Below are 15,569 nucleotides of genomic sequence, written 5' to 3'. Positions count from 1 at the left end.
CACGGAGAAAGCCAAAGCTCCGGGTTAGGAAGGGGCCGGTGCCCCCAGCACGGACGGGGGTGGCAGAACCCCCCCAGGACCCTTTATTAGGGGAGTGGGGAGGAGAGGTGGCGGCACCCGGCCGTCACCGGTACAGATAATCGGCCTGGATGTTGGCCGCGATCTCAGCCTCCCACTTGTCGCCGTTGTTGAGCAGCTTCTCCTTGTTGTAGAGCAGCTCCTCGTGCGTCTCTGTCGAGAACTCGAAATTGGGGCCCTGCCAGGATGGGAAACATCAGCCCTCAGGGCTCGCCAGACCCCCACCAACCCTGGGCAGGGGGGGTCTCGCTGCCCCACGGTCATCCCCCCAGCTCACCTCCACGATGGCGTCCACGGGACAGGCCTCCTGGCAGAACCCGCAGTAGATGCACTTGGTCATGTCGATGTCATAGCGGGTGGTGCGGCGGCTGCCGTCAGCTCGGGGCTCGGCTTCGATGGTGATCGCCTGTCGCAGGGACCAGGGATGGAGGGGACGCACACTCACCATCACCTCCCGCTCTGGAGGACCAGCGGGAGGAGGATGAGGGTGGATGAAGGCTGACCTGTGCCGGGCAGACGGCCTCGCAGAGCTTGCAGGCGATGCACCTCTCCTCCCCGGAGGGGTAGCGACGCAGGGCGTGCTCCCCACGGAAGCGTGGGCTCAGTGGGCCCTTCTCAAAGGGGTAGTTGATGGTGGCCGGCTCCCGGAAAAGGTAGCTCAGCGTCATGGCCAGGCCTGAAAGACAAAGGAAGGGGTTACAGCACACTCAGGGGGCGGCTGGCACCCTGCAGACAGGCTGGGGGCCGTGTGTGGGGAGGCTGAGAGAGGTTTGTTCCTCTCGTGGAGGCATCTAGATGGTTCCAGGACTCACCTCGGAAGAGCTCTGTCCACAGCAGGGTCTGGGCAGCCCGGTCGGTGATGGACCGCATGTCCATGGCCGGGTCCTGGACGTTGACGTACTCTGTGGGGAAAGGGAAGCTGTACCCACCCCATGGAGGGGGTGCAAAGAGGCAGCCCCAGGGTGGGAGGGGAAGGGACGGGGGGGGGGGACAGCGTGCCCCTACTCACTGTAGCATTCCCTGGGGGTGGTGGTGCTGAGCGGGCGCAGGTAGCCCAGGGGGGCTGGTGGACCTGGGAGAAGGGGAGAGAGAGGGGTGAGGGGGGATTGGGGATGGGGTTAGGGGGGTGAGGGGGTGCCCGGTGCGGCCCTCACCTGCGCAGGCAGCCCGGTACAGCAAACGCAGCGCCGCCATGTCCAGTCCTGCTGCCGGCAGAGGGGCCCAGCCTGTTGCTCGCTGTCAGCCCTCAAGTGCTGGGCCAGCAGGCGGCTGTGGGGGGGCACACCTGGCCCCCCCCACTGCTCACCCAGGAATCCTGACCCCCAACCCTCCACCAGAAAAGACCCAGACCACCTAGGCACCCTTCCTCCCACAAGGCACCCGGGGTCCTCTCCCCCCCCCAAGGAACAAGGTACCCTACCCCCACCTCCCACAAGGGACCCAGAAGTCCTACCCCCCCCCCACCAAATGGGTCCAGGCATCCTGTTCCCCCTCCCCAGCCCCCCAAGGGACCCAGGTGTCCTCCCCCCACCCCCCAAAGGACCTAGGTGCCCTGTTCCCCCCCCCCTCCCCAAAGGACCTAGGTGCCCTGTTTCCCCCCCCCCTCCCCAAAGGACCTAGGTACCCTGTTTCCCCCCCCCCTCCCCAAAGGACCTAGGTACCCTGTTTCCCCCCCCCTCCCCAAAGGACCTAGGTACCCTGTTTCCCCCCCCCCTCCCCAAAGGACCTAGGTACCCTGTTCCCCCCCCCCCCAAAGGACCCAAGCATCCTATTCCCCCCCACCTCCCCCAAGACACCCAGGTGTGTCCCCCCCCAAAGGACGAAAGCACCCTGGCCCCCATACCATCACACACACCCCCTCCGCGAGAAACCCAGACAGCCTCCCCCGCCCCAGGGAACCCAAAAGCCCTCCTCCGAGCCCCCCCTCCCCACTCTTCGCCACCCAAGTGATGCCCCCACCCCCCCAGGAAGGCCGGAGCCGCCCTGACACCCCTGACACCTCAGCAAGGCCCCAGTCTCCCCGTGTGTGTCCCTCTAGGGGGGAGCCCAGGCGTCCGGGTCGCCCCCTCTCCCACAAGCAGTATCTGTGGGCCACGACAAGCCACCATGGGCCACTACAGCCGCCTCCCGAGGACCCCCCCCCCGCCGCCCCGGGGCCGCCGGCCCCCCCCACTCACCTCCCCCAAGGACCCAGGCGTCCTGACCCCTGGCCCGCCCCCAAGGCGCACTGCGCAGGCGCGACGGCAGCGGCGCAGGCGCAGAGCGGCGCCGGGGTCACGGGCCGGGGAAGGGGCGGGTTTGCCGCGCTGTGGGCGGGGCCCGGAGAGGGGAGGGCGGGACAGGCAGCGCCAACCTCGCTTTCCATTGGTCGGAGGCCGCAGGAGAAGGGAGTAGCTTCGTGGATTGGGCGGGGCGGTGACGGGATGGCGTGGTGATTGGCCGGGCGTGAGGGGGCGGGGCGGGTGTCAAGCGTAGGCGGAAGCGGAAGTGGGTGTTTGTTGTAGCGGTGCGGGGCTTGGTGTCGCTGGCGGTTTAGGTCGCTCCGTCCTGCGGAGCGCTGTGCCCCAGAGGCGGGCACCGGGCACCGGGCACCGGCCCGGGCGGATTCAGGGCAGGAATCGGGACTCCAAGGACAGGAGCACTGGGCAGCGGGGCAGGGGCTCAGCCCCGGCACCGAGCTCCGAGCCCCGGTAGAGCCCCTGGGTGCGGGAGGGTCGGCACCGGTATCAGACACAGCCCGGGACGTACTGGGTGGGAGTTCGGGACCAGCACTGGGACTCAGCCATGGGCATCAGTGATCGGCGGGGGGGGATGGCCGAGCTGGGAGGGCTCCGGGCAGGATTCCCCCGGGAGCCAGCGCTGGGTGAAGCGGGCGGGGGCGTCCTGCAGCCCCCTGTTCCCGGGGATGAACGTACCGACGCCGCCGAAGGGCAGCGGGGTGAGCGTGATGTGCACGGTGGCATCGTTGCCACGGAAGCCACCGCTCTTCGTCCCCTCCAGCGCTCTGTTCCCCCCTGGGGGGTGAGGGTAAGGGGGTGCTGAGCACCCACCGGGCACCCCTTGTCTGCCTCCTCCCTGCTGCCCGGGGAGGGACGCGCCTGGCTGGGGACACGGGCGCTCTCTCCTCCCACGACCAGGGACAAGGCCAAAGGAGCAGCCCCGCCTGGGGAAGGCGCCTGTGGCTGTCCAGACCCAGGCTGAGGGGATGCCGCTGTCAGCCCCAGCGGGACCCCGGGACCCCCCCCACCGTGCACTTCTGCCCTCCTGCCCCGTGTCTTCACCGATGTAGTGTGTCTTCACCGATATAGTGTGTTTCCACATCCATCTGTCCTCCGATGACCACGCGCCCGCTGCACAGCAGCACCTGCACCCTCTGGAACCGCTCATCCCTCGTGATGCAGCCAAAGTTGGGGGATTCCTAAGGGTTTGGGCCATGAAAATCGGTGATGGCCTTATGCAGAGCAGGCGGCAGCTTCTCCTGCATTTCCACGCTGCACAGCACAGTCCATCTGCCCAGGGAGGACACAGGACACCCCCCAGTGAGGTTCTGGTACCCCCCTGGCAGCGATGGCCCTGGTGAGGGGCACCAGGAGGAGGTTAACGGGGGGTTTCCAGGGCCTGATGAAGAACACCACCCCCTATGGCATTAAAGGAGAAGCCGCTGCTTGAGCATTCACACCCCATCCAGGGAGTCACACACACACCGCCCGTGTCTGTCACTGCTGGGACCAGGGCCTCTTCACAGCAGGTGCCCCTTCCCACCCCTCACACACACTCACTCTCAGGTGTGCTCCCTCCCTGACACACAGGAGGTCATCGTGGCCACCCCACCATGGTTGTCCTCACAGAGGTCACAGCGTCTCCTGGCAGCTGTAGCAAAATCATAGAATCACAGAATGGTTTGGGTTGGAAGGGACCTTGAAGATCATCCAGTTCCACCCCCCTGCCCTGGGCAGGGACACCTCCCCCCAGCCCAGGTTGCTCCAAGCCCCATCCAACCCAGCCTTGAACACCTCCAGGGATGGGGCAGCCACAGCTTCTCGGGGCAACCTGCGCCGGGGGGTCACCATCCTCATAGTTAAAAATTTCTTCCTGCTATCTAATCTAAATCTCCCTTCTTCCAGTTTGAAGTCATTCCTTCTCATCCTATTACTCCATGCCCCAGTAAAAAGGCCCTCCCCAACTCTTCTGGAGCCCCTTTAGGCACTGGAAGGGGCTCTAAGGTCTCCCTGGAGCCTTCTCTTCTCCAGGCTGAACACCCCCAACTCTCTCAGCCTGTCCTCCCAGCAGAGGGGCTCCAGCCCTCAGACCATCTTTGTGGCCTCCTCTGGACTCTCTCCAACAGGTCGGTGTCCTTCTTGTGCTGCGGACTCAAAAGCTGGACGCAGTACTGCGGGTGGGGTCTCACCAGAGCAGAGATGTGCCCGTCTCTTCCGGGGCAGACGCCCCACGGCCCTGCAGTTGCAAGGGTGGGCGGCACAGCCACCCCTCTGGTGTGCCACCCACATCCCGACACGCTGCCTGGCCCTCAGCCGCCCCATGCCAGCGGTAGAAGGTCACGGTTGAAGACATGGATTCGGTATCTCAAGAGCTTCAGCTACACCAGACACAGAACAACACAGACACGGCTCCAGAGGTGGAGATGGGAACAAGGCCCCCAAATTGCTCTCAGCAAAGGCTTCCCCAGAGCTAATTCATCCCGTTCCTACATAGCCAGAGGGAGCTGCTGTGCGGTTCCCCTCCGAGGGTGTCCCAAAGGCTGAGCTGAAGATAACAGCAAAACCCAAAGGCCACCGCTCCCCTGGTGCAGTGGGCTGACCCTGGCCAGCAATCAAACGCGCACCCACCCGCTTGCCACTACCCCACAGCGGGACGGGGAGAGACTCGGAAAAGCAAAATCTCAGGTCCAGACCTGACTGGGGAGGGTCAAATCCCAGAGCGTGGGCTGGGTGACGCAGCTGACTGGCCAGTGGACAAAGCCACCCCATTCCCTTCTGCCCAGGAGGGAGAGGGACCCCTTTCCCCAGCACAACCAGTCCCCCGGGTTGGGGGATGGAGCAGCAGTGGTGAAGGAGCAGGCTGGCATGTCCCTCTGCTCTCCGGGGACTATGCATTGTGCTACGTGGGATGTGTCCAACGGGGACATTCTTGAGAAGCAGTGGGCTGGGTTTGGCTTGGTTTCTCCGTTTTCAAAGCACGGGGTGAGGGTAGCAGGTCCAGAGGAGAGGAGGAGCAGCTGGGATGGAGCAACAGAGCCCAGAAACCCACCAGGATGGGGCCACAGCAAACAGGACAAAGCAGAGAAGGGCTCTGGAGGACAGCACACCCCAAAATGCTGCAGGAGAAGGTCTCCCATCCCTGGTGGCACCTTATCTGTCCCTCTCTTCCTGGCTCAGCTGCCTATGCTCACTCCAAGGTCCCTGTTTGAACACTGAGATTGCCAGCCCGTGTGAGATAAGGGACCGTGAATTGCAGGGCATGGGGCAGAGGCAACTGAGATAATTCCAGCTCAAGGATTTGGGAGGAGAACATTGGCATGGACCTTCTCAGGGGAGAGTCCCCAAGAGCAGCAGGAGGTGACCACCAGCATCACCCCGGAGCACCTCACCAGCCCTTCCGCCTCTCCGCTGTGGTGGAGCCAGCAGCGATGGAGCAGGAGGCTGGTGGCACCAGGTGTGGGTGGAACCCATCAAGCCGATAAGGGGGCTGTGGGACCTGTGTGGGGCCCAGGGAGGAACCCACAGGGAAGCACACAGGAGGCCACTGGTTCTAGAGAAACACCTTTCATTGCACATGGCCACCAGGACCACCGTGACCGGTGGCAGGAGACCTTCAGAGCAGGGTGCAGGCACTCTTGCGCTTCACCTCGGAGGCGGCCCGGGTGAGCCCCATCTTCTTCTGAGTGTAGGGTGGGTAGCGCGGGTTGTTGAGGATCTCCCGGCCCATGCCGCGGTGCAGGCAGCCACGGTGGTGGGTGAAGGTGTCGAAGCTGAACTTGCCGTGGTACATCCCCAGGCCGCTGTTTCCTGCAACACACAGCACAGGTCCCCGGTTGGTGGCAGGATCTGGCCATCGCTCACCCACCGTTTGGGCCAACAAGCCCAAAATAAAGCTCCCAGATCCCCTCTCAAGGGCAGCACGGAGGAGGCAGTGGTGATGGAGACTGTTTGTGTCTGTGGACAGCACCATGTCTTCATCCAGCTGTTTTCTAACACCAGTGAGTCGGGGGGGCTGGCCCATGGTTGTGCTCCCCTGGAATGTGATCCAAAGAGGACCATGGAGGTGGCCTAGCTGGACACCCGAATGGCACTTGAGGGATGTTTGGAGGAGGAAGACCGGTCTAGGAGGAGGAAAAGTTCCCAACAACCCTCATGTTGGTCTGGATTTCACCATTTCAGGTAACACATTCAGCCCTGGTGCAAAGCTCACCACGTTAAACCAGGCTCAGAAAAAAGTTGATAGAATACGAGTTTTGGGGAGGGGGGACCCAGGAAAGGGGGCGTGGCAGAGAACAGGCAGCAAGAGCACTGGTCGCTGCCCTCCCATCCTCATCCTCCAGGGAGGAAGCAGCATTTTATACCAGCCTGAAACAGGTACAGCTTGTTTAACGGATGCCCTTGAGGATGTTGGGAGATGTGTCCCCCATCTCCTCGGATGCTCGAGCACCTAAAACACTCAGGAAAGAAAACTGGTCTTGTTTCTTTATCTTCAGCTCTTCTTTTGCGGGTGCTTCCTACATCCCCTCTCAAGTTTCTCTTCTCTTTTTACTCTAAATCTGAAAACTTTATTGATTTAAAAAAAAAAAAAAAAAAAAAAAAACAACACCAAAACCACCTTTTTTGATCACGAAACCTCAGCTAGTGCCAGAGCAACTGGGAAGGGCACCACTGACGATGTGGTGCTGGAGCAGCAGCGGCGAGATGCTCCCACCAGCCGAGCTTCCCTACCGCAAGGACACCCTCCAAAACATGTCCCCTCCGCGCTGGCTCCGGCCCCACTGCTGGCAAGACTCCAGGATTGGAGAAGGGTGATTGCCAAGGTGGCTGTGGTGAGGATGTGACCCGTCTCCAAGGACGGATGAAATGACTGTTGGGTGGTAAAAGCCAAGCAAGCAAGGGGAAGCCAAGCAGGCTGGCAGAAAATAAGGAACTGATACCTGGTGTGATAGGATTTCATGAGTCAGCTTGAGCTGACCAGTCTTTCTGATAAAATGCAATTCCTGGTAAAGCTGATGAGTTGTGTTTGGTATCTCGCACATCAGCGGCCCCAGGATGAACGAAGGTCACTGGATGGCTCTCGGCCAGCTGAGCGGCTTAGTCTCAGGTGGAGAACCGGAGCCGGTTTTCCATGGTAGTGAAGATCATCTGATCAAAAGTGGGTGTCTCCGTCACCTAGACTCTTTCCTCTCCAAGGGAAGAGAGAAGCACTTCTGGACATGTTTTTTCAGCCTAAGTAGACATCCAGAACAGGCCAGGAGAAACACAGCCCCAAAGTGCTGTGAGCTGTGAAATGCCATGTCACAGGGGTGACTAAAAGTTCCTCTGGATTCAAGGAGAGCCTGAGTAAGTATGGAGTCCAGCACCCTTTACCGAACACGCAGTTCCCTTCTGGCATAGCAAATCACCTGAACTGGAAACTGGTGGAGGCTAGAAGACTTTCAGGAAGAAATATCATGCGTGCTTGCCCAGCTCTTACTCATGCATCTGCAGAGGGTTGTGGTGGAAGAATGCAGAACGAGACCCAGCTTTGTTCTGAAGTCTTTAAAAGAAGGAAAGGCGTGTTTTCCAGCAGATGCTCTGGGTAGAAGACATCCCATAGGACCTCAGAATCCCATACATCATCTGAAACATGAGCTGCACAACTTATAGCTGATATGAGACTCATAGAATCTTTTAGGTTGGAAAAGACCTTGAAGATCAAGTCCAGCCACAAACCTACCGCTGCCAAGTCCGCTCCCTAAGCACCACACCTACACGTCTTTTAAATACTTCCAGGGGCGGTGACTCAACCACTTCCCTGGAAAATCTTAATTTCCTTCCTTCGGGTTGCAGGGAATCCTTGCCGGTGGCCGGTGAAGATCCAGAGAAGACTGCCATACTGCGGGAAGCGGAGCGACAGCCTCCTCGGCCGCCTTCCTTCCAGCGGGAAACTTCAGCAAAAGGTTCAGAATAAAATCTAGACCTTTTCAGGGTCTGCTGATTTACAAAAGCTTTGTGTGATGCGACAGGGAGGACCATCAGAAATTGCACGTATAAATACATTTGCCTTAAAAATAGCACCCTCGGGGGATATGTTAGTTCGGAGATGGGACGGTGGCAAATGCTCGTAAAGTTTTTAACCCTCATCTGGATCCCCTGCGGTTTACTCCTCAACAGTTTTATGCAATATAGGTCTTCAGGAGTTTATATAAAGGAACGCGTGTATGTTTGGGAGTCCAAAATGGAGATCCATGAAAAACTGAAATTCTGAGTTCCTGAAAACTGTGGCTAAGTGACAATTTCCATGTTTTGTCCTGCAGAGAAAAAGGGTAGCACGGCAGCGGGATGGCTGTGGTGGGCTGGCTGCTGGCATCCTACAGAGGCACGGCGTGTGGAAAGGAAGGTCTGGAGATGTTTCGGTGGTGGCCACAATCAAAATTCCCTACCTTTTAAACAGGACGTTTCCACGTACACAGGGAATGCTGGGCTTGGGAGACCAAGCATGGAGAGAAGAAACCTCACGGTGCTCCACAGGTGTTCAGCAGAAACGGGGCTGCAAAGCCCAAGAGCTGAGCCCTGGCGCAGTGAAGCAAAGAGCTTCTGGTGGGATCCTATCTGGTGCAGAAGGATTTCCCCACAGACCATTGAGCCCTCCGGACCTGAGCCCCAGACCTGGGTGCTCCATCTCCCCTGAGACCCTTCCTCACCGTGGCCAGCACGGCTCAGGCGCCGTGGGCAGGATCACGCCTGGCTCACGTCGGCCACGGACAAGCAGCTTGGGGGATTTGGACCTACCCATCCCACCGAAGGGCAGCGAGGTCAACGTCACGTGCATCAGGGTGTCGTTGCCACAGAAGCCACCGCTGCTTGTCCGCTCCAGGACCTGGTTCACCACCTGGGAAGGAAGCAGAGAAGGTGGATGTGGGTCTCGCACCCTGTTCCCACACCTCCAGCCGCAATCCTTCCCTCACAAGCAGGGCTGTCTCCTCTAAAGCAAATTTTTGGAGCGTGAACATGGCTAGATACACCTGCTGAGGAGCATGGGACAAGCATAGTACTGGCTTCACTCAGCCTTTACGCTCTACCTTGTCGTTGGAGGAGAAGGCATACACCACCAGCGGCCGCTCACGGCTATTGATAAAGTCAATGGCTTCGTCCACGTTGGCCACAATGACAATGGGCAAGACGGGGCCGAAGATCTCCTCCTGCATGACAGGATCAGAGGGCTGGACGTCCACCAGCACCGTGGGAGCTGCAGAGGAAGAAACCCGAAGGCTTCAGCCATGCACAGAGGTTGGAGATGACACCTTGGTCCTCTCCCTGAGACCCACACCTCCTCTAAGATAGGACACCTCGCCAAGCTCCCCAGTTCCCGTGCAAAACTTCCCTAAATGTCACTTCCATCTAGAACCTCCCTTCCAGTTGTGAGACCCTCTCCAAAATCCAAGTCCACTCCATGCAAGGATGAAGACTTAAATGAAGTTCAAGCCCTCACCGATGTAGCGCTCCCTGTCGTCCATCTCTCCTCCGATGGCCACGCGCCCGCTGCGCAGCAGCGCCTGCACCCGCTGGTAGTGCCTGTCCCCCACGATGCGGCCGAAGTCGGGGGACTCCTGAGGGTTGGGGCCATAAAAATCAGTGATGGCCTTACGCAGAGCGGGCAGCAGCTTCTCCCGCATCTCCACGCTGCACAGCACGTAGTCGGGAGCGATGCAGGTCTGCCCCGCGTTGAAGAAGCGGCCCCAGGCCACCCGCTGGGCCACATTCTGCACGTTGCAGATGTCGGACACGTAGCAGGGGTTCTTGCCCCCCAGCTCCAGCGTCACCGGCGTCAGGTGCTTGGCAGCGGCTGTCATGATGATCCTCCCCACGGAGGAGCTGCCTGAAGGCCAGGAAAAGATGAATCACGGTGAGGATCCCACCATGCTACAGCCCAAATCATGGCCTTAGTCTTACGAGGAACCAGGACCAAGGAAGACATGTCAAGTCAAGCACTGGAACAGGCTGCCCAGGGAAGTGGTGGAGTCACCATCCCTGGAGGTATTTGAAAGATGAGCAGATGTGGCACTGAGGAACATGGTTTAGTGGTAAATTGGCAGTGCTGGGTTAATGGTTGGACTCAATGGTCTTAAAGGTCTCTTCCAACCGAAACAATTCTCTGATTCTGTAAATCCCACTCTTGTCCTGCACCCACCTTAGTGTGTGGCATGCGGCTGAGCCCTCACCTCCTGCACCTTCTCCAGCTCAACCATGGCCTCCCCCAGCTCAGCCCTTACAAAACCCGGTTATGGCTATTCGATCCTCAGACCCGTTGGTGGCAGATCCTCCAACAGATCCTGACACCAGATCCCCAACACAAGCCCTGCCTTCTCAGAGGGCAGGGAAGGGGCCTGCTTGCAGGGAAGGGTCTGCCACCCTCTCATGTGGGTGGCAGGGTCAGCCACAGCGGGGTGTCCGGTGGGAATCCCCCTCCCTCACTGCACAAAACCCAGGCAGGGCTCTGCTCTGGCCCATGAGACGTACCAGTGTAGAAGATGTAGTCAAACTTGTTCTCCAGCAGCCTGGTGGTCTCCTGCACGTCGGCGGTCACCACGGCAAAGCAGTCCTGCAACATAAGAGGAAGAGTCACCCCACTGTCAGCATCTGCCCAGGCCACTTTGTCCCTGTCCCCACCAACAGCATCCCGGGTGTGTGGACACCGGCTGAGTGTGGAGGAAGGAGGTAATGCAGCACCTGAAACCATGGATGGTGTGGTGACGGTGTGTGCGCGGCAGGCACGGTGCCGGGGGGGGCACAAGGCACAGCTCCGTGTGTGCAGGAGCCATGAGACAAGGACAGCAAGAGCTTCTCACCTTGTCCAGGTAGCTGGGCAGCACTTCAGCCACGAGTCTCTCAGTGTTCCTGCTCATCTCCGAGGGTTTGACAATGACACAGTTACCTGGGGGGAGACAGACAGGAGGTCAGAGCAGTGACACGGTGACAGCCAGCCCTTCTGGCACCACAGCCTGGGGACGAGGTGGTGCCCGGCACTGTCTGGATCCTCCGGGCCAGGGGACAGGTTTGGCTCACCGGCAGCGATGGCCCCGATGAGGGGCACCAGGAGGAGGTAGATGGGGTAGTTCCAGGGCGCGATGATGAGCACCACCCCGTATGGGTCCTTGCGGATGAAGGCCGAGTCCAGCCAGGTCACCTGCAGGACACCCACCACGTCAGGAGTACTTCGTTGCACCACCATCTCCATGGCAACATCTCACCCATCTCTGCCCGACGGGTGGTGGGTCCTTCTCCCCATCCTCTCCCTCATCTCCCCCCTTACCAGGTTCTTCTCTGTGTACTTGTCCTTCATCCAGCAGGACAGGTTGTTCAGCGTCTCGTGGATCTCGTTCCTGCTGAGGATGATCTCGGTGAATTCGGCTTCGAAGGGCGGCTGGGGACACAGAGGACCCTACGTGGCAGCTCCGCGTGCGCCGCAGCGCCGCGGCAGCCCTCGTCCCTGCCCTGCGTATTCTTTTAACCCGGGATTTGGGGACCCCGAAGCCCTTCACGTCCCGTGGCGGCTGCACGCTTTGCTCTCACCCCGAAGCTGCACGGCACAGCCCGCCCCGGGGAGGGGGTGAGCCCCACCACGTCTGCGGCGTCGAGGTTTGGTGAGCTCCGAAATCCCGACGCCGTATCACCGGGCCGGTCCTGCCGGCAGTAACCTGCCTGCGGTAGGGCTTTCCCTGCTTGGGGGGGGGGGTTCCACTGAGGTTGGGGAAAATTAAGTGTTTGGGGAGGAGAGGGGTCCGTGAAGGCAGTGGTGGTGTTTTGGGGAAGAAAGGGCTGGTGTGGCTATTAAATCCTGAGTCCGAACCCCTTTTTTCCATCACGTTTTCCCACCGGCAGAAACAAAACCAGCCAGTTGATGGACACCAGCGGGATGGGCTATTTTTTCAGGACCTGCCAGAGAGTAACTCGGGTAAGAGTCTACAAGGATTTAACCCCGTAAATAAAAGCTCAGAAGAGATCTGGGTCCAAATTCCCCCCCACCAACCCCCCTTCACCTTACTTTGACTTTCCCACCGTGGACTTGTCACCGGCATGGGGACGGCACCGGTGCTGAGGGCCGGCGCTGCCAGCACCTCCTCGCCTTCCACGGATGCGGCACACCTCAATGTTTGTCCTACGGTTGGGTTTCTTCTCACCCAGGAGTATGGTGGAAGGTGAGGTGGATGGGGACTGGTGGGGAAGGGGCAGGTTCCAAGGATGAAACCAGCAGTTCCCGGGAGATATCCACCACTCAGGTGTCAAGATTTGGGAGGAAATATGGGAGAAAAGGGAGTGTTCAGATTTTGGAGCCTGTTTGTGTAGGGGTTTTGGCAGAGCGAGCTGAGAAAATGGGGAGGAGATCCACCACCGAGCCTAGGAAGGGGAGAGAGCAGGAAGCAAAGGCTTCCGGAGGTTGTCCTCAGCAGGGCAGGAGGAGGGATGGTCGTGTGGAGAGGGACCCCAAAGGACGGAGGAGTTTGGGAGCAGTGCAGCCATCTGGCTCGGCACGACACGGGGAGGAGAAGCCAGACCGAGAAAGAAGCTGAGCTGCTCCTCCAGGGAGAGAGAAAGCAGATAGCACGGGCTGGATGCCTCTTCCGAGGAAAAGGGAACCTCGGGCAGATGAGGAAGCACGACCGACACTAACGATGGCTATCAGCCCGCTGCGGTGGGCCAGCGGGATGTCTCAGGTGGGCTACAGCCCAGGCAGGAGCAGAGCTTCCACGGGGCTTTCCGAGCTGAGGCCAGAAAAGACCAAGCCGGGTCCCTCGCTGTCGAGTAGAAGAAAGAAGAAGCAGAGACATGATGCCCAGGCAGCGCGTGGCAGGAGGTGCCCAGCACGTCCCCGAGAAGAACCTGGGGGAAGCGCAGGCGGAAGGATGCTGTGCCTGCCTGGTGTGATGGCACGAATCCCTCTCTGGGTGAAGGGAGCCGCCGTCGGTGTTCGGATATCTCCTTTTTCCTTTCATGGGGTGTCGCGGAAGCGTCACGACGGAGCCGCTCGCGTGGCTCCAAAAATATTTGGAAGTATCGTGTGTATTCCCCCTGTTTCTGAGCATCCTCCAGTGAGCCTGGGCTGGGCGGACCCGTGCTCTCACGCCATGCCATGCACCGTCCCCGTGCCCGTGTCCGAGCTGGGCAGGGGTTAATAAGCCGTAGTTATCGCCGGTGGCTCGGGGATAACCCTCAGCGAGGTGCTGCCAACCCAGGCTGGGTGTGGGCAGACACAGAGGAAACCACATAATTAAAAAAATAAATACTAATCGTGACTGTACTGCCGTGAAATAGTTAATAATTGTACCGAGCAAGGTGCTAAATCCCGAATTTTAACCCCCGGCGGCACCGCACTCTCTTGGGCTCGCTGGCAGGGGTGGTTTTTCCCTCCCAGATTGAGCCCCCCCGGGGTGAGGGCGGTTGTGAGCCACCGCCGGTTTTCTTATCTCTTGCGGAAGGTTGGGTGGGCAGGACCTTCACGCCGCAGCCCCGGCCACCGCCCGAGCTGCAGACACCGGATCCGACCGGAGACGCTGACCACCGGCGGGGGAAGGGATGGGCATCCCCTTTCCCTCTGCCAAGGGAGCATCTGGCCGGGACCGAGTCAGTACCGGCGGCAGAGCTTCCCAAACCCCACGTTGGAGGTTTCCCACCGCTGGTGGGTGTCAGTCCCCCGCCCGGATGAGAGGAGAAACACCGAAGCAAATGGAAAACCGGGACGAACCACAGTGAAACGCAGCACAGCTCTCCCTAAAGGGATGAGGCGTTGCTCCGGGTCTCCCCCCAGCGCAAGAGCTGGCTGCTTAAAAATGGGAAAAATGATGTGGAGCCCATCGATCCGGACGGCGGAAAGGATGGGGAGGGTGTCCAACGGGAAGCTGGGAGGTGAACTAGGATGGAGAACGACAGCCGATGAGCCCTTGCGTGGTGCGTGAGGCTCGGGCTGTGGGCGAATGAGCTGTACCGTGGGGGGGCGACTATCAGGCTGGTGGGGCCGGAGCTCTTTGAGGACTTACAGAGACGCAGGGGACGTGTCCGCTCTGCTCTTGGTGACCCTGACATAGGTGTGAGGGAAGGAGCAAAGAGGCAGGGGACAATGCAAAGCCGGCGGGGGGAGGGGGGTCCGGGCTCAGAGCTCCAGGGTGAGCACCCAGAGAAGGGGGAGGACGATGTTTGGTGGAAAGCCCGGGGAGGGGGTGATGGACCAGCCCAGAAAAGAGGGAAACTGAGGCTGATGGGATTGGGAATGGCTAATTGCATCCAGACGTGCCCCGCAGCCCCCCCTCTGCCCACCCCAGGGGCAGGGACAAGCGCTGGAGGAGGTGGGCTGGGACGTGCTCCAGCTCTGTTGCGCCTTCGCTGCCCTCCACCCACACCTCCTGGATCCCAGCCCAGCACGGGAATGGAGCACCCACCAGGTGGGGAAACTCCACTGGGGCACCACATCAACCCTCTGGGCGATGGCAGGAGCCGTCAGAGCTGCGGAAAGCCCCTCAGTTCCTCCGAGGTCCCCCAGCTCCCCTCTCACCTTGCCCATGTCTGAGGCGGTGGCTTCCAGGATGTCCTGCTTCTTCTCATCCAAGAAGCGTCCCAGAGCCTCCAGCTGGGCCACACGGTATTCCATGGGCCGTGTCTTCCCCGAGAGCCACGCTGCCCGCAGGCGGCTCACCAGCCCCGCATAGGGGTTCCTGCTGCGGGGACGGGGACGTCAGAGGGATCCCAGCCCCGTCCCAGCCCCTCGTGCTCCAGGTGACGAGAGAGAACAGCTCCACATCGCCCCAGCCCAGCATCAAACCGCAGCCCTGGGGAGAGGGCAGGTTGTCCGGGACCCCTCCTGCCTCCCCTCCCTCCCGGCCACACACTCTCACCTCGTGGCATCGCCGTCCACGCTCCCCTTCCCACCACCACCATCATCATCCTCGGGGGCTTTCCCAGGGAGCCGCTGCCCGGTGGGTTCGAGGGGCTGCTGCATGCCGGGCTGCGGGAGGAAGGCGCTGCCGGTCTCCGTGGTCCCAAGGGAGCGGCGCGGGGTGGGTTACACCGGGGCTGGCAGCGGGCCGGGCAGGCTGCCGCAACCTCGTACCGTTAGGGCTGCAAACCGCAGGTTCCCCACCGCAGCTAACAGGGCGCCTTACCCAGAGGAGGTGACCTCGGGGAGCTCGGTCAGCACCCCAAGACCGCAGCCAGGATCCTGCCGAGCTCTGGGGCTGCCCGTTGGACCGGCAGGGTGCAGGCAGGGTGCAGGCAGAGTGCAGGCAGGTGAACAGCAAC

General features: G+C 60.5%; 2 protein-coding genes across 3 annotated transcripts; both read right to left on the bottom strand.

The window, feature by feature from the left end:
• Positions 1-18: 18 nt before the first annotated feature.
• On the bottom strand, positions 19-2,300 carry NDUFS8 (NADH:ubiquinone oxidoreductase core subunit S8). 2 transcript variants are annotated; one of them, XM_082485474.1, is made up of 7 exons: positions 2,256-2,300; positions 1,233-1,280; positions 1,088-1,150; positions 891-980; positions 582-754; positions 356-484; positions 19-256 (listed from the first exon to the last, which is right to left on the bottom strand). In XM_082485474.1, the coding sequence occupies exons 2-7, from the start codon at positions 1,270-1,272 to the stop codon at positions 125-127; spliced, it is 627 nt and encodes a 208-aa protein (XP_082341600.1). In that variant the 5' UTR covers positions 1,273-1,280; positions 2,256-2,300; the 3' UTR covers positions 19-124. The 2 variants fall into 2 exon arrangements, with proteins under 2 accessions (XP_082341600.1, XP_082341601.1); XM_082485475.1 differs by lacking the exon at positions 2,256-2,300 and adding an exon at positions 2,078-2,229.
• A 3,610-nt stretch (positions 2,301-5,910) lies between these two features.
• On the bottom strand, positions 5,911-14,937 carry LOC309673965 (aldehyde dehydrogenase family 3 member B1-like; the record flags this gene model as incomplete). The annotated part of the gene is made up of 9 exons (XM_082485855.1): positions 14,827-14,937; positions 11,593-11,703; positions 11,346-11,466; positions 11,129-11,214; positions 10,800-10,881; positions 9,772-10,158; positions 9,362-9,528; positions 9,072-9,171; positions 5,911-6,104 (listed from the first exon to the last, which is right to left on the bottom strand). The coding sequence occupies exons 1-9, from the start codon at positions 14,920-14,922 to the stop codon at positions 5,911-5,913; spliced, it is 1,344 nt and encodes a 447-aa protein (XP_082341981.1). The 5' UTR covers positions 14,923-14,937.
• Positions 14,938-15,569: the final 632 nt, after the last annotated feature.

The sequence above is a fragment of the Vanellus vanellus genome (assembly GCF_965231255.1).
Source record: "Vanellus vanellus genome assembly, chromosome: 6".
In the NCBI taxonomy this organism is placed as follows: Eukaryota; Metazoa; Chordata; class Aves; order Charadriiformes; family Charadriidae; genus Vanellus; species Vanellus vanellus.
Note: the sequence above shows the minus strand (reverse complement) of the source record. Positions and strands in the feature narration are given on the sequence as shown.

Bases quoted from the DNA above. Each gene is read 5' to 3' on its own strand.
- NDUFS8 (XM_082485474.1), bottom strand. From the start codon at position 1,272: ATGGCGGCGCTGCGTTTGCTGTACCGGGCTGCCTGCGCAG. The intron at 1,151-1,232 runs GTGAGGGCCGCA...CCCTTCTCCCAG, and splicing joins GTACCGGGCTGCCTGCGCAG to GTCCACCAGCCCCCCTGGGC. The intron at 755-890 runs GTGAGTCCTGGA...TTTGTCTTTCAG, and splicing joins GTGGACAGAGCTCTTCCGAG to GCCTGGCCATGACGCTGAGC.